Raw genomic sequence first — 17,938 nt, forward strand, 5'->3', positions numbered from 1 at the left:
AATTCTGGTTCACCGAAGAAGCATGTTAAGTACCTCAAATCCAAATTCAGCTAATAAATAGAAAGACGTTCTGCAGAAAATTTCTAACGGCATATTTCCAATATTGTGGAATTTATTTCCGAGTACTTAGGATCGGATTCGTTTGAACAACTCGAGCTGCGGAACTAATCTCTGTGTTGCAATCTCTCGGGTATTCAGTTGGACGAAATAACTTTTAAGACCGTCTTAGATTTCAAGTCAGTTAGTTCGTACATTAATACAAGTTTTTAAAAAAACGAAAAAGGAAAAAAATCTGGTAAGTTAGAAGACTTTGCAAAGGAATGGCTTTCCACCACCAAATATATTTAAACCCCGGGCTCCGTGATTACTTATATTACACGTGTGCAATAATTTCCCCGTTTCCTATAGCGGTAAGTGGCGTCGTCTGACCTGCAAGACCTAATGGTAACTCTATATTTACTCGTGGGGAAGCGGACATTTTGGTACAGTTGTAGAAAAGCCTTTGCTACAAACTTTTCCCCGTCCCCTCTTGCCAGAAGTAAAGGCTTTTTTTTTCACTGAGCAGTGCCTTGCGGAGAGAACAGAAAGACCCACTTGTTCCCGTTTGCTCCGTTTCCCGGGACCGGAGCAGCACAGGTGGCTTTCCTTAGCCATTCTGGGACTCCGCTGAAGAAGCGAGCCAGGTGTACTTTCCCGCGTCCATTCGGGAGCCGAGAGGTCACAAACTGGACGCGGCTCCGGTGCTTTCAGGCCCTCACAAGGGTAAAAAGGGGTGTGCCCAGAAATGGGTGACGTGACTCCGCCGCTCAACCAGTAAGAGGCCGGCCTTTAGGAGCTCTGTTCCAATAGGAAGCCAGCTTGCCGTATGAGTGGCATTAAGGCCGGGCAGACTGAAGCAGGGCTGAGAAATGAAGTTAGGTAAAAAGCCCTTTTGGCTATCCAGAAGTTTATTAGGCATTTCTCAGCCTGAAAATTAAGGATTCCTCATTAACTGTCGCTTCCTCCCGATTACAATCCTGAACGAGCCGGACAGCAACCCTAGAGGATGAGAAGGCACAGATCCCCACTTCCCACCCGTGGGAGAACTTTTCCACCTTTGACGGATCTCCTTGATCTTTATTAAAGTCTCGCTCGCCACTGTCACCTTGGGCTTGGGGAGTGCAGGTAGGTGGAGGGGGCGGCAGCTGGGGGAGGGAGAAACAGGAGACACCCGGAGGCTGCTGCGATGGGAGGGGGGGACTGGGCGGGCGAAGGAAAGTAACTCTTGTCTTTGGATCGGCAAGGAGTCACCTTCGTTCTTCTCCTGGGCGGCTTGTCTAGCTGAAAGATGCGCTTTTGGGCTCTACGTATCTCTGCACAAGGGGAAAGGAAGGAGGGAAGGCAGGCGGGGACCCTTATAAAAACTTTCACGCTGCAAAAGAGCGATTTTGAAACTGGGGTGAATGGAAAACGCCGAGCGGTAAGCGATCACTTTGCTCTATGCTTCGACCTGGCGGGGGGAGGGAGAAGACCGGTATTATTTACAATAGAGATCGCCATCCTCCAGGCGTTTAAGTCGGGGCTCGTGGTAATTGACTTCCAAACGGGACTTTGGCCAAGGCGTAAGAAAGTTACCCAGCAGATCAAGTAAGGCGTTAAGTGGGTTTGTGGATGGAGAGCTTATGAGGAAGCGGCTGGCTTGTAGCTTAGCTGAACGAAGCCGACCGTCCCCCAAAGAAAGAGTGGCTGCTAGAAGGAAATGGGGAAATTAGAAATTGGTATCTGAGCATTTTTTTATATAAACAGTCGTGCGTAGTCATTCGAATGGGTCCCTTTATCTCCTCACGATTTCTTTACGTATAAATTACACATCGCACGAAGCCCACCTCTGCTTAACGTGGAGAAAGTCCAGAGGGAGGGGGGCTCTCCTCAAAAATTACTGCCCTGAACATTCTTTTCAAAACTCTGGAGAGACGCTGAAGGTTATTTGGAATCGGCCAGATCCGAAGCCGCACTGGACAGATGCCTCATTTTCCGACCGCTATCAATTCCCTTCGGCATTTCCGTACGGGAGCTTCCAAGGGCCTTTAAATCCTCTCAACTTTATTCCTTTTCAGCCGTTGCTTAAAAGCAACAGTCTCTCTCGGTCTTCCCTTCGCAGCCTTGCGCTGCACCTATAGCAGAAGCCTTTGCTGAGTACTTCCAAAGTCGCCCTAATGTATTCGTGGGCTTAATTAATGGGCGAAGGGATTCCCGCTTCGCAGATTTTAACAAAAGAGGATCCTTGTCAGAATATTAACCTTTGACTTTTCCTGTCTCCCTGTCCCGCCGCTATTGTCTTCACAGCTGCTTGAAGGAAGGGGGCCTGGGTCGGCCGATTGCCAAAGGCCTGCGCCCCAAAGCTTGGAGATCCTGAGAAAGAGGAAGGATGCCCCAAAGAGAAGCGCTCTGAGATGTCCTGGGCGGAGGAGTTACTTTGGCCAACAGAAAAAGAAGAGAAACGCCAGGGTCCTGGGCTAAATTTCTGAGAGTCAACCACGCCTTTGGGACTCTTTCCGCTGGATTCCTCACTTGGTGGGTTCCCTCGGCGGCTTTGTTGAAAACGAGGGTTTCATATAATGCTGCTCCTCACCTGCTAAGGCCGCTCTGCGCTCGCCTCCTCCCCACTTGAACTCCAGCGCCGGAGGTTTTGGAGACATGGCTTAGACTAGGGACGCCAAGCCAAGCGGAGCTGGCGATGCTTTGCTGGGAGTGATCTTTCTTCTTGGATGCATCTGCGGAGCTGGCCTGGTCGCAGAGAAGGGGAAAGAAAGCACCATGAAAGAGAAATCCAAAAATGCTGCCCGAACTAGGCGGGAGAAAGAAAACAGCGAATTCTACGAACTGGCCAAGCTTCTGCCTTTGCCTTCGGCTATCACCTCGCAACTGGACAAGGCCTCCATCATTCGCCTCACTACCAGCTACTTAAAAATGAGGGTGGTGTTCCCGGAAGGTAAGTAGCACCCCTCCTGAGCCTTCCATCTTTCTAACGCCTTAGGGAGAGTGGAACCAATAGGGTTATTCTTCCTAGCTGGGCCAACCTTCCGCCTCTTTTGTCTACTCGAGAGAACTTCCAGAGCGACTGTTCTTAGGGCAGAAGTTGTGTGGATTTTGCAGAAAGTTCTCTGGAGACTTTCCTTTTTTGTCTGCTGCTACTTCCTCCCCCCTCCCCCCCCTAAACCTTTTCCTCTTTGGTAGATAGGACCTGTTTGGCTGGGGGGAACCAGAGGCACCTTTGTCAATGAAGCTGGGAGCGCAGCTCCCACTTCCAGTGACTAAGACAAACAAACAATCCCACCCGCCCCTCTCCCCGGTGGGTGAAGCCACGTGGGCTGCCCCAAATACGAGGGCATCTCCCTCCTATTTACAATAGAAAAAATTGGGAGAAGGCAAGAAATTAATACCAAGTTAAATATTGATCCAGATCCTAAGCCCTGGTTTCTATTATGTGGACCAAGGCGGCACAACTCCAAGCAAGAGAAGAAAGAAAGATGCACAAGAAAGAAATCTCAAATATGAATATGTATGAATGTGGCACATCTGGATCGAATATCCATGATACCCCACCTCCGTTTGGAGACCAAATAGAAATTACAGTCTTTGCCTGGGTTCTGCATCCAGGTGGTTGGGGAAATAAAACCCTTCCTTCGAATAAGGCCTCTTTGGCTAGGAAAATCATATTTCATCTCTCAGATGAACATGTTCTTATCTTTAGGGTGGGAAAATACTGTTGTCATGCCTGGCACAGGATGGAAATCAAAACCAGAGTGAGAAAGAGTCAGTAAAGTCCACACTGAAGAAAATGAGCCCAGAAACTAGAGTATGAGGCACTTCTTTTTTTTTTCCCTTTAAGGAAAAAAACAAATCCTTACAAGTAGGTAGGTAGAACATACAAGTCTAAGGAGCTTTCCTGCAACTCTAAGGGGTTTCTAGTAAATGTGAGCAAAAGAGTTTTCTTCTGCAGAGCCCAAATTCTAACTATAACTATTACTGTTTCCTAGAGTAAAGGTCCCAAGAGTACTTCTGTAAAACTAACAACAACAAAAAGACGTTCAGAATTTATCACAACTGGAATAGTCTAATGAGACAATCCTATGTAGATTTATCAGGAAAATTGATGTAGGATTAACATATCTCTCAGCAGATTTAATTTTTTCAAAGATTTTGTGTATTGGGATATGTAACTAACATTTTACATTTACAGCTAGGGTTTGGAAAAAGTCCAAAGGGCTGGCCAACCATTGAGGCTTGTAGTTTTTTCCCAATGGAATTTATGGACACATAGATACAAAAAATGTTGTTATGAATCAAAGTAAGAAAACAGTAGGAAGAGATTTGTATTTCCACATCTGTTAATGAAAGTGAATTTTCAATCAATTTGTCAAGTTAGAATTTAATAGAAACTGAATCTTTATCCTATTGCCTTTGAAGTTTTTACAAACCCTTTAAAATGGAACTTGTTTCCAAGCAAGTTTGTGATGTAAACATAGAACATATGTATACATCTGGGATCAGAACAACAAAGTAATTAGATTTGGGACTGGGGTTTTTAGCTGTTTCCCGTTTGACGATGTCCAATACAGTGTATTAGCATGACAGCCAAGCTATTTGCACAGCAGGAGACCCAGCTTATATTTCTTTAAGCCCTACTGACTTCAAGAGCAGCAGAATTAACCAGTTGCTTGAACCCCCGAACTAAAAGCAGCCCGGGGAGGACACAAACGGTTGATTTGGGGTGGATCGAGACCAGGAAAAGATAATGGAAAGGGCTATTATTGCCATAGGTTTGCTATGCATCGGGACACTCTGAAATAAGATTCCCGTTGCATTCCAGCAGCGTTTTTTTGTGTGTGTGGTTTTTTTTTTGTATGAGGTAGCTAAAGATTGCGAGAATTCGTGTTTTTATGGAGGTTTAACAACGCGGGGATCAGCGGGATAAAAAAGCAAACCATTTGTTCCCAAGGAAGCCTCTTTGCTTTCATTGGAAATTGTCTGTGGCTACATTTGGGCGCGCTCCAGGGAAAAAGGAGCATTTTTCTACGGTCTACCTGATGCTTGCACCCAGAGACCGAAACCTACTCAGCGGTGACCGAATTGCGCCGTCGCCTTGGGAAAGCCACACAGTAACGCGGCATTTTAAAAAGACAGGCTGGGGAGTTTTAGTTTTAGGTGCCCTCTGTTCAGGGGAGAAAAAAAAAACCATTGAAAGAAGGCGCAGGCAAAAGCATTGGAGATTTGATTTTTTAAATATATTTCTCTTCCGAGAGCTTCGCTGGAGGTCACCTTTCAGGTGAATGTAAGCGGGATGCCGTCGTTGTGACGATTATTATTATCCTTATTATGCTTCGTCGCACAGCCAGCCAGATGTTTAGGCTGGTTGTGGCATTTTTATCGAGAGGGAACGGATGGAAGAGAGCCAAACGGGTAAGACCCGGTGCAGCTTCTCCAAGACGATTAGCCGCGCTTTTCCCACCGCCTCGATCTCGGCGGGCTACCTCGAGTTTGTGCTTTGCGACGGATCTGCTCAATTACCCGCACCTCCCTGGCGGGCTTGTTCGATCAGAAGAAGCATATGGTACAGCTTGTAGCCTGCGAATAATCAAAGCGGCCGGAGGAAAAGGAGTCTCCCGTCCCAGCTCCTCTTGACTTGGAAAGTCGCCGAATATCTGGGCAGGAAGGGGGTGAAACGGGCTGGGGAGGAGAGGTTAAGCCTCAGGGGGATTAGCGGCGGCCAAGTACGAGCCGGTGGAAGCCGCTGGACTCAACGCGCTCGGGTATGGAGCGGTTGTACTGGGGCAGCTGGAGAGCCGCTGAGATGCTGAAGGCGCTTGGTGGGACCAGGGTTAGCTAAAGATAAACGGATTTCTGGCGGTACTTTTTCTAAGGGGGCATGCTGTGTACGCAGTCGAGTTTTAAGAAAGCGGCTCCGGCTTTTAAAGCGTTCGAATCCCCTGAAATCTATCCCGGGCTGAACAAGTCCCTCCTTGGCTCGGAAAGCAATCGCCCGAGGTGGCTTCTGTTGCCCCTCTAGGTAGTTGTGGCACCTTCTTTAGGCACCTTCTTTCCTGCGGCCTGCCTCCCTTTTGATTCTTCTTCCGGCCCGACAGCTGTTTGACCCCGCGTTTATCTCGTGGCTCTCTTGTTCTTAAAGCAAGAATGGTCCCGGCAGTCCTCTCCTTCTCCCTCTCCTCAGGGCAGGCTTCTTAAAACAGGGGGTCCTCCACGGATGCCAGGCTGAGCCATCCCCGGCCGGCAGGGAATCCAGAGCACCCGCCCGAAAAAGAAAAAAAAAACTTCCGAAGACTGGAGAAGAAACGGCGGAGGGCTGGATCAGCGCGCAGAAGCTTTGATTGCCTGTATAGGAATCGATACGAGCCAAAATTGGACACGGAGAAAAAGCGACACTGAATATTGGATTCTGAACACGCACCTGGATCTAAATCCCATTGATTCCCAGGCAGCTTCCTTGCTTTTCAGCAAGCGGGTAGGATCCCCACCTTACAGACTGAGCCTTCCAATATTTGCTCAGTGCCTAAGTCCCATCGATTTCAGTGAAGCCTATTTATTTCCAAGGAGGATCTGAGTGGCAGCTGCCTTTCGTCTTGTTTGTAAGGGCCTCACCTATTTACCTATGAAGTAAACCCCTTCGCTTTAAATCTACCTAGGGGATAGAGCAAGCCCCTTCCGGATCCCCACACAACTGTATGAGAAGGAGGGGATCTCGGGGGAAGGGTGAGTTAGGCGCCAATACAACGCTACAGATTGTCGAAGAAAGAAGAGGCGGGGGGCAATTTTGGTTTAAAAGTGCTAGATTCACTCTTTTGGGGATAGTGTCGCCGCCTTTCCTTTTCACTCGGGTTCTTCAATCGCTGGGCCAATACCGAACGATTTGAAAGCCAAGCACCTTTTTTCGCTCTTTGTGAAGCCCCCACTTGATAAAATGCAGCAAGGAAGCGGGCGCGGGGGAGGGGGAGGGGTATCATTTTCTCGGGTTTGGGCACCTGAAACGGACGAGAAACGGGGTGGTGGTGTTCTAGACTGAGCGAACAACGGTGGATTGCAGTTACTCATAAATAACTTTTCTATCATGATCTCCACTCCCACCCCCAATTGGGATTTTTATGTATAGTCTCTAATACGAGTTGACGTTTCGTGATCTGAGGTTCGGGGCGGGGGTCCTGATTATATTATGCGGGGCGAAAACAAGGGTCCCTAAGGGCCTTTGAATTTGATCTTGAATTTCTTACCGATGTTGGAGTCACAGGGAAATCGGTCCCCCCCCACTCTCCCCGACTGGGCAAAAGCGAGGAGGTAAGATACGTTTGAAGGAAGCGGTTGAAGAGAAGGGCTGATAACCTTTCCAGCAAAAAGTTGAGGCTGAAAGATGGGGTGGATGTCACAGGCTGTGCCGCAAAGGCCGAGCTGGGTCACTTTTCCCGCCAGCCCTTGACTCGGGCGGGGCCTGCTCACCAAACTGTCCCACGGATCAGAGAGTCCTTCGCTCGCTGGCATTGGAAAGGGGAGATTTGAAAAGAGTAAAACCGCAACGGAACCGACAGGAGTTCTCGTGAATTAGAAAGTCACCTTCCTGATCATCTTCGTCATCTTCTTCCTCTCCCTCTCCCTCTCCCTCTCCTCCTCCTCTTCCTCCTCCTCCACCTCCAAAAAACTAGAAAGAAATCTGTGGCTCCTTTTAAGACTTCCACTTTTATTTTGCCACAATCTTCCGCAAGTTCAGTTCGTTCAATATAATTGATATCCCCCAAACTGTAGCTACAAATGGATGCAAATGCGTAGCATCCATTGTGCTGGGATCAGGGCCCTAGGATTATCTGCTAGTGCTTTAGTCATTTCACAATTTTTTTAAAAAAAATCAAGTCAACCGTTGCACTGAAACTCCATTTCTGTATCCCTTTGCTTACTAGGAAGGCGTGGTTTAATACTGGCAGGTATGCCTGTAGAACCCCCTGGATTGTCCCTTTCTAAAAACGTGACAATCCAACGCAGAAAAATATTAATCTAGTTCCGTGGAAGGCACATATGGTGTGGAAGGTGCATACTCCTCTCTTACATAGCCCCAGGTGGATATAAAGAGGAGAGTTAGCGGCCAACTCTTCCTCGGTTAGCACGAAACCCGGCTAATGTCGGAGAACAGGCTTCATCGATCTGCTTTGGTGCAAAATGTGCGTGGAGGGTGGGTTCATGCCCCAGTTGGGGACGACGGGAGCTGTAGCCCAACGCATCTTAAAGGGCTCCAGTTCAGATTGAAAAAGGGTGAGGTAGAGTGCGCCCAATGGTCTGTGTTAAAGCTCCCCCCTTTTGGAGGGGGGTGATAACCCCGAGGGAAATGGGAGACGGAAGGAAAAAGCGGCCGTCGGTTGGCTGCTATTGTGGGAAAGAGGTAGACAGAAAGAGACGGGGATGGGCGCTTTATTTTCACTGCTGAACTGGGAAGGGAGAGTTAAAATGCTATTTTGTGGGGAGGGGGGCAAGCGCCTTTCAAATATTTGGATTTTGCATCCGGTCTGCTGCTTCCACTGAAGAGAGCTACAGAGAAAGCTAACAAAAACTGACTAGGTGGCTCAATGGCTAAGACACCGAGCTTGTCGATCAGAAAGATCGGTGGTTCGAATCCCTAGTACAAGCCTCCTGCGTGAGCAGGGAGTTGGACTAGATGACCTCCAAGTTCCCTTCCAACTCTTTTACTGTTTAAAAAAAAAGTCCTTTGAAGATCCGAAAGGTTTTCGAATCCAAGCAGAAGGGAGGAAGCGGGGTGGGTGGGGATGCGATACTGGGCCTGCAACCGCAGGAGCCTTCCACCGCGGCGGGAGCCCCTCTCCCTAAAACCAAGAGCGCTGGTTCCTCCAAAGGGAACTTTTGGTTTCCTAGAGCAGACGATGCCAATCTGGGAAGACCTGTAGAAAGCGGGCAAGGGTGTGGGAGGCGATCCAATCTAGCCAGGGGAGGGATGAAGGAGGAGGAGGATGTCCCCGGTTGGACTGCTGAAGCGAGCAAAGCCTCGGCAGGCAGGAATAAGGAACCGCTTCCTTTTTCGCCCGGTCCGGGGACTCAAACGCTGCGCCCAGAATTTTTTTTCTCTTTCAAGTAAAGATCGGTGCAGGTTCTAATAAAAGAAGTAACAGTAGCAACAACATTGAGTCCGCTAACCTGACTCGCCTCCGGAGTGCTGAGAGAAACTGGGGAATAAAGAAGGAAGTTATTCTTGCGGTTGCTTCTGGGAGTTTTGTTGTTGTTTGTTTAAGAAATAAAAAGCTCAATTTATGATGAAATAACAACTCCTGCAGGTACTTCGCGTGCGATTTTTCAATGATTGTCACCGAGTTCCCATTTAAGTCTAGGGACCCGGCGATTGGATTTATGGGTTTGACTTGCTTTTGCAATTGTGGTGCCCTTCCCTTGATGCGAATATGCCCCGCTAGTCCAGAAATAATAAAACTTTGCCAAAATCCATTCTGTCCTCTCTGAAAACAAGTAATTAAACTGGCGGATGACACCCCGTTTAATTAGTTTTTTTAAAATAAATAACATTGTAGTAGGTTCGATTTGATTCCTGAAGTAACTGACCAGGGTAGTGTATTTCAACCGCACATCGGCTCAGAAATAAATCTCAGATAAGTTCTTATTTCTTTTTGCTCACTTAAGTGTAGGCCATTTAAAATTGTTTTCTGAAACGAATGAATGAATGAAAGCGGCTTAGATTTTCACGACTAAAGGCATAGTTATTTTCAGAGACAGAAGAAAAGGGAAGCAACCTTCGTTTCCCACGTGGGTGGCTGAATGATGTTTTTCTTGCTGCTGGGAGAAAGGGTTGAACCTCGGGTTTCAGTGTTTATTTTCTTACAGACGTTTTTCTCATTTAGGCTAACTTTTCTTTAATTCCGGTTTTGATCTGGACTTGAAATGTGAAGTGCAGAACGAAAGCCCTCGCATAACTGCTACAGAAGTAGATTTATGGCAGAGGAAAACAGAGATCAGACTGATTGGCAAAGTGTGTGTGTGTGTGTGTATGTAGGGAGGGACTGAACCTGTCTTTTGCCAGAATGGGCTTTTAAAATTATAATAAAATTCATTCTCAAGGTAACAGATCATTGGTCCTGTGAAAATCCTACATGGTGATAATGCTTTTGTTTCTGGTTTTCCCTTGATGGATGTTTGTCTGAAATATGAAAAATGTCTTTTCCTTTGTTGCTGTTTTGTATGAAAAATCTGAGTAGCATTTTACAGCCCAATAAAACCTGTGTATGCAGTACCCTGGTAAAATACAATTCTGCTGTCTACTGGTAATAACAACCCCTGATTTTACTCACAGCACTCTTTATTTCGAGAAAGCTGCTTTTTCACAACCTGCTTCTGTTTTTCTTTTCACCAGATGTGATAAACCATGGTGCTCATCAGAGTTCTGCATAAGGAAAATCAAACTGCATTATTTGTATAATTATTGATATGTAAAAGTAAATTAATTATTTTATAGATGTACGCTAGAGAGCCTAATTATTTATGATTAAAATCGTAATAAATGTTTCGTGATTTAATTGATCACTCAAATAATTTACAATTGTTTGTTTTGGGGGAAAATAGGAAAGATTTTCTCTACCACAGTAGCCAGGTCCTGTAAGCACTGAATAAGAAACTGAACTGCAGGACAGGGAATGAGCATTTGGTTTGGCAACCCCCACTTTCAAAGTGGTGGGGATTTTGCTTTTTTAATTTAAAATCCCCCTTCCTCTTTTTTCAAGGCCACTGTTCATTTATGGGTGTGAAGACTATTTTCAAACTAGAGTAAGAACACTGACAAATTCCTTGTCCAATCACACTTGGCCAATAAAAATTCTATTCTATTCTATTTAAGTAAACAACCAAAGAGGATCAATTGCATAGCATAAGCCTTGCTTAGGAGATTAGTTTCCATTTCAGTCTAGATCTGACTGCTTTGCCTAAGGTTTAAAGAGATCCTTTTCCTCTATCTATTTTTTCCCTGCCCACACTTCAGCAGAGAGAGGTACCTAAGGACCAGGGATACCCATAGAGTCTGGTCAAAAAAGTCAAGATGGCAGCTACAACAGTGTGCACAGAATAGACAGAACTGCCATTTCTGACCATCCTAGGCAGACAGATCCTCCCGCTGAGGAGTGCTTGGGATTTCATATGCTCCTGCCAAACCAACAGAGCCCCACCCTTGAAAGGGGCACCAGAGAGTTTGGTCCTAGATGCAGAGGGCTGAGGCCAAGGGAATCTGTAAGAGGTAGCAAGTGGCAGGGATTGGCAAATGTGAAAAATTAGGTCGTCTGCTTTCTTTGAAGGTGAAGCCTTTGGAACTTGTGCCAGATGCTTGTAGCTGGGCATCAGAAATGGATTGGATTTAGGGGCTTTATGGGAAGGAAGCCACACTTGGAGTTTTCCAGTTGAATCACTTAGCTTTGTTCAAAAACAAGCCACCAATTTCTCTCCCTTCACCTGGGAGGAATGAAATCTTCGTGGGTCAAATAAGAATTAAGAGGAAAGGTCAGCGAGAGGGAGGGTTTCCTCATTAGCAGTTTATAGCATCACCCAGCCCTCATCCTGGCAATATAAACCCTGTCTGCATTAATGATAGATTGCCCAGGCAATGACTGGACGACACTATAAATCTGGTATACAAATCCTCCAATTGCCTACCAGGTTTTTTTTAAAAAAAAAAAAGCTTCCACGGTTCCAGGCTGAAAGGACTGCACAGAAGCAGCCCAACAGCCAAGTTTTCTCAGTGGGCTATGAAAACACCTGATTGGAGGGGAATAAGATAGATTAAAGATGCAGGCCTCTCCAGAGCCTGGCTGGAGATAACTCCACCCCTTTCCCTTGTCACCCAATCAGAAAAGTGAATAGTACCATATGGTGTCAAATAGGTCTTTCCAAACTTTAACTGAGGAAGATGGAGTATCTTAGACATGCAGAGTGCTTTAGTCTGTTTTCTTTCAGGTGATTCAAAATCTTCAGGCATACTAACAAGCAGTACCCTGTGGAATGGCCTGGCATTTGTAGAGCCTCTTCAATAAATGCTCTCAGGTTCCTCTGCAATCAATACGCACATGGTTATAACTAGCCTAAGTTAGAACTAGCCTAAGATAGGCTAGTTCTTTGTGAATTTGTTTAAACCCTTGAAAGCCCCACTCTGATCTTCATTGATGCCTTGCAAAAGAATCTCAATGGCCAAGCAGAATCCAGTCTTTCTTTTTTAGGAGAACAAATAGATTCTGACTTTAGCAGGAGATTAGATTAGTTGGTCTCTAAGGTCCTTTCCAAATGTGATTTAGGGAGTGGTACTAAACCTGGACCAAAAGAGTTCAGAAGACATGTTTTAAAGACATTTGTGGAACTGAGTGCTGAATTCTATATGAAAGGAAACTTGCCATGCCACAAACAACTTTGTGAAGTAGACCTTCTTGAATGTCAACACATCCCATGAATAACAGTATGTCAACACATCCCATGAATAACAGTCTTCAGAAAGTTAAAGAGTTGTCTCATAAAGGTGTGAGCAGATTTTCTAGTGTCCCAGAAGGCAGGGCCAGAACATAGGGCTTAAAACTACTAGGGTAAATGTCAGGAAACATTTCCTGAATATATGAGTCATTCAGGTGAATGGCTTCCATTATACCATTCCAAGGGAATCAACTGCCAAACAAAATGAGTTCTCTTTTGTTGAAGTCATTAAACAGTGGCTGGATGGTCATCCATCAAATGTGCTCCAAAGGATCCTGAATCTAGCAAGAGGTGGACTAGATGACCTCTAAGATTTCTTCCCACTCTGTGCTTCTATGATCAGGCCATTTCCACTCTAGCATGCCTCCAACCTATATATGAACATACAGTATTAAGTCTGCCTATCTTCATTACTGAGGCATCAGTACAGAGAACTGGCTGCTTCTATAAGACCAGAAGAATCAGGGATGGGAGACAGGGTGTAGTTTACCCTGTGAATCCTTCTATGAACAACACTCCAGCTGAGAAAATACAATCAAGGCTGACCAAAAATCTTCCAGAGACTTCTCAGCTTGTTTAATATTGTCCCAGGCACTAGTAGCAGATTTTTGCTTCAGTTAGAAGTGGGTGAACCTGGTTGAAAGCCTCCAGCAAGTTAGTGGACTCGAAAGGAACCAAGAGCGAAGCTGTCCCCTGATCCGTAACTCTCTTAAGTTGAAGTCACCAGAAATGGTGGTGAAAATTCCATCTTCTTTGGACAAAAAAAATTTGTGATAGTAGTTGTGTGATTGGCAGGAGAAACAAAAATACTATTTCAGAATTCACACAGGGTCAAAGATCAAATCAAGTGAGAGCCTTTAGCTGAAGCTAAATGCATGGGAGATTATCTTTAGTTATACAATAGGAGGCATATCCATAATTACTGAATTCCGTAGAGGAAGTTTGTTTCTCACTGAAGTGCCCATCAGGCTTGCCCAATTAGGTATTGTCCTGTCTTCTTTTTTCTAAGAGGAAATCTTCTCCACCTATAGAAAGGATGAGTCTCTTCTCTGTCCTTGATACTAAAAGCCTTCTAGCAGAAGATAAATTTTGTTAGGATTGCATGAGAATCTGAAATGGAAGCTTCAGCCTGCTTTATCACTTCTTGGCAACCAATCCTAAACATTGAAGGGGATGAATTCCCTCATCAAACTAAACCAAATCTTATTTAACTATACATTATTGAATAAACAATAATTGACTTGATTCATACAATATGCCCAGCCAAAATCAAACCATATTATGTTGTGTGAATTGAGCCCAGGGTCACTTTTAAAACCTTTAACAGGTGTAAAAAAAAATCCAGGATCAAACATCCAAATATTGTAGCTTAAGGGGAAGTTTTCAAAGAAAATATTTGTTGAATAATTTCTGCTGGAAGTGACAGATTGATGATCATGAATAGCAATTCCAGTTGTGCCTAGCCTTCTCAGCAGCTTTAGAGTTTTCTATTAAACTCACATTTCATATGCTTGACTCTGCAAAATTCTGTGGTTGGCCTCAAAAGAAAAATGACCTTCATTGCTTCTTTCCAGATGGGTTTCAATTACCATGATGACTTGGAATTCTGGGAGTTGTAGTCTCCCCACATACAGAGGGGATCATCTTGGGGAAGATTGAGGTATGGAAGCATTTCTCAATTTCAGCAACTTTTAAGTTGTGTGGAATTCAAGTTGAAGTGAACACATCTTGAAGTTGCTGGGTTTGAGAAACACTGCTGTACAGGATAATTTAAATTAAAGCTTTTTTTGGGTGGCTAGAGTCCATTTTTGTTTTATTTTATGCTGACCAAATTCTCTTAAGAACTAGATATACCAATAACATTCTACTACTCCAAGGATCTGTAAAACTGATTATAGGTAACTACAATTGGATGAAATCAATGCAGGAGAATCCAATTGAAGGCAAAAATTTAGGAAGATGCAAGAAAGGGGACAGAATATCTGCAAAATCTCTGGTTGAATTAGGACTGCAGGCTAGGTTGAAACCAGTTGGCTGTCTGTAACTTCAGTGTCTGTGGGATGGCTCCCCCTCACCAGCTGAAGGAAGAAAAGGATGGGAATTCACCTATCAGCCTACACTTGGTAGTCTTCCTTCATGCTGGCTGTTCCTGAACATCTTTTGAAAGACTCACTAGCACTTTGAACATATCAAAAGGACTAAAGAAATGCAAAAGGAGCTGATGCTGATCTCTAAAATGCCTCAAATACCAAAGACTCAATGCCCACTCTTCCTTAAATTAATTTGGTCATAGCTGCTTATTGTCAGGGTTCCAAGCAATAAAGATGGCTTTGGCCAGGCCAGCTTCAAGGTTATCCTTTAAACGTTAACTCTGCAAGTCCTTGGATGTTCCCCTCCCTCTTTTTTATGTTGTAAGTTTTAACGCTGTTTAACAGAACACAAATAGTTGTTCTATTTTTGTACAGAACAACTCTTGAAAAGGCTGATTACTTTCTAGGTCAGCTCCATCTTTTGCAAGTTCACCTAGAACCAAGATGATGAACCTATGGCACGCGTGCCTGAAGTGGCACATAGAGCCATCTCGCTTGGCACGTATGGCATTACCCATTCTTCTTCCGAGTTTCTGCCACGCACAGGTGGCCTTTTTGTCTGCGGCAGTGTTGGAAAGTAGAAGAGCATGCATGGCAGAAACCCAGAACAGTAGCTGGCTGAAACCGGAAGTTCAGTACAGTAGCTGAAACCGGAAGTTTATTTTCGGGCGGGCGCATGTGCCCTGGTCTTCTTCCAGGTTGCGGCCCAGGCACACATGTGTGAAGCGAAGCGCAAGCATGCATGAGCACTCCCTTTTCAGCACTCAGTTCCGAAAAGGTTCACCATCACTGACCTAGAAGTAAGTTTCTGAGTTCAATAGAGGCTATGCCTATTGTGACTATAGTCTTAGATCCTTTCAAAGCAGGTTTTCCTCCCAAGCCTCCTGTGAAAGGAGAGACAAGTAAAGAGTCAGACATCTACTAAGCCTTCAGAACTGATTTTCCTGTTAGTTTATTGGAGACTTGTGTCCTCAAGGCATGCTTCACTGTGATTTACTTACCCATGATTTTATCAATTAACCTTACTTTCTGGCTTCTTTAGACACCCTAAACCGGTGATGGCGAACCTATGGCACATGTGCCAGAAGTGGCATGCAGAGCCATCTCTTCGGGCATGCCAGCCGTCGCCGATTGCTCTTCCAGGTTCCAGAGCGCACATGCGCACCGTCCAGCTGGTCTTTGCATGCGTGGGAGCATTGGAACCCAGAAGAGCAGTTCCCTGGCACGCATGTGTGCACTGGGAAGCTGAGCTTCTGGTTTCCGGTGTGCATGGACTTTATGCACGCATGCACATCAGAAATCAGAAGACCAGGTGATCGGCATGCATGCACACGCAGGAAACCGGTGTGCATATGTGTGCCAGGGAACTGCTCTTCCATTTCCGTGCATGTACGTCAGGGGGATGCTCTTCTGATTTCTGGTGCTACACCCTCCCCCCTGCGCTCCCATTTCGGCACTTGGTGCTGAAAAGCTTCACCAACATTGCCCTAAACCATAAAGACCTACAGGAGTTAACCTCATACAGCTAAGCTAAAAAGTGGGGGCAACCATTCTTGCAGTGGATACATTGCAGGAAAGATGCATTTCCAAGTATTCTGTGCCTACTATTTACTGAAACCAGGAGGATTTCATTTAGTCACGCTAAGCCATCATCATTTCAGCTGCAATTTATTGAGTAAACCACAACAGCTCTACTGCTCAACTCGTATCACACTCTGAGTCCAAATCAAACAAATTACATTAGGGCTTAGTGTGTTGTGTCAGCCAGGGCAATGTATCTAGGACCTGATTAAAGCCCTTCTTAAAGAGGGAAACTGGACTTAATTTGGATTTGTATGGAACTTCAGGCCAACCAACACAACTGAAATAACCATTAAGGCTGCAGTCCTGTATCTTCTTACATGGGAATAAGCTCCATAGAATTTATCACCTCTCTTGAGCAGATATAAAAATATACTAATAGAAGTACTGCTAAAGGAATAACTAAGAATAACTACAGTTGCAGAGTTGTATTCTTTATATGCTGGAGTTAACAAGTGTCAACCCTAACAATTTATAGGGTTGCCTACTTTATAGAATTTGTAAGTAAAGGTTCCCCTCGCTCATATGTGCTAAACGTTCTTGATTCTAGCGGGCAGTGCTCATCTCCATTTCAAAATAGAAGAGCCAGCACTGTCCGAAGACATCTCTGTGGTCATATAGCCGGCATGACTAAACGCCAAAGGTGCACAGAACGCTGCTACCTTCACACCAAAGGTGGTCCCTATTTTTCTACTTGCATTTTTTACGTGCTTTCGAACTGCTAGGTTGGCAGAAGCTGGGACAAGTAACAGGAGCACACTCCATTAAGTGGCACTAGGGATTTGAACGGCTGAACTGCTGACCTTTTGATCGATAAGCTCAGCATCTTAGCAACTGAGCCACCAGGTCCCTTTTACAGAATTTGACATAGTGGTAAATTTTGAGTTACTTATTTTATTTTTGTCCTGCCACAAAAGAGAATGATGTCTGAAGAAGTACTATTTAATAGTAAACTAAACCTAAAGAGCTCTCTTTATTGCTCTTCCTCCACCTTTCCTCTCAATTTCTAATATTACAAACACATTTGCTTTACATCAAATTATTTACAAAGATAAGAAAAATAATTTTTCCCAGACTGTAATGTGCTTTGACAGCAATAGTGTGCATATTTCTGTACTAATGGTAACTTTTTCTTATAGTAGGAAGTACCTATTACAATTAGGGAAACATTTTTGCTTCTACTGGTAAATACATGCATTTTTCTAGTAAAACGACACAGTGTGTGTGTGGGGGGGTGTATACACTGGATCAAAATCAATCCTATCTTCGCTTTCTACCAGGGTAGCTTCCTCTTAAATGAAATCTTGCATATTGATTTGAGGAGGGTGGGATTAGAATGATCTTTTTAAAAAACCTGAAAACCCAAAAAATGCTAATTGCCCATTCCATTTAGTTTTGTCTTGTTCAGGATCAAGTTTCCTTTATCAAAAAATCAGGACTCTGGTAGCACTTTTTTCAATTAAAATGTTATTAAAAGTTATTAAGCTTTTGTGAAGCTTCTGAAAAGATGGTACCCAACTATTTCTTTTGGTAGTGGTAATTCTAGCCCAATGTATCCAAGATATAAGATTTTAGAAAGGGTGTATTTATTATGAGCTGTAGCAGAAATTAACCCACATCTCTTCTATGGACACAGAGAATGGCGTTGTATAGCATTGCTTCATAACCCACCTTAAGATCACTCTGGGAAAGATTTGCTCTATTTTCCACTTAGTGTGAGAGTTTCCTAGCAGCTTTCATTGAGGCAACTCAAAATTCAGTTGGGGGTG

General features: G+C 44.6%; 1 protein-coding gene across 1 annotated transcript in view; it reads left to right on the top strand.

Annotated features, from left to right (window-relative positions):
* The first annotated feature begins 2,796 nt into the window (after nt 1–2,796).
* Nucleotides 2,797–17,938, top strand: part of SIM1 (SIM bHLH transcription factor 1) — an 86,211-nt gene continuing 71,069 nt past the window's right edge. The window contains exon 1 of the mRNA XM_058174783.1: nt 2,797–2,971. Within this exon, the coding sequence (XP_058030766.1) occupies nt 2,797–2,971 (175 nt within the window). The remainder of the gene's footprint in view (nt 2,972–17,938) is intronic.

Source organism: Ahaetulla prasina, chromosome 1 (assembly GCF_028640845.1).
Source record: "Ahaetulla prasina isolate Xishuangbanna chromosome 1, ASM2864084v1, whole genome shotgun sequence".
Classification (NCBI taxonomy): domain Eukaryota; kingdom Metazoa; phylum Chordata; class Lepidosauria; order Squamata; family Colubridae; genus Ahaetulla; species Ahaetulla prasina.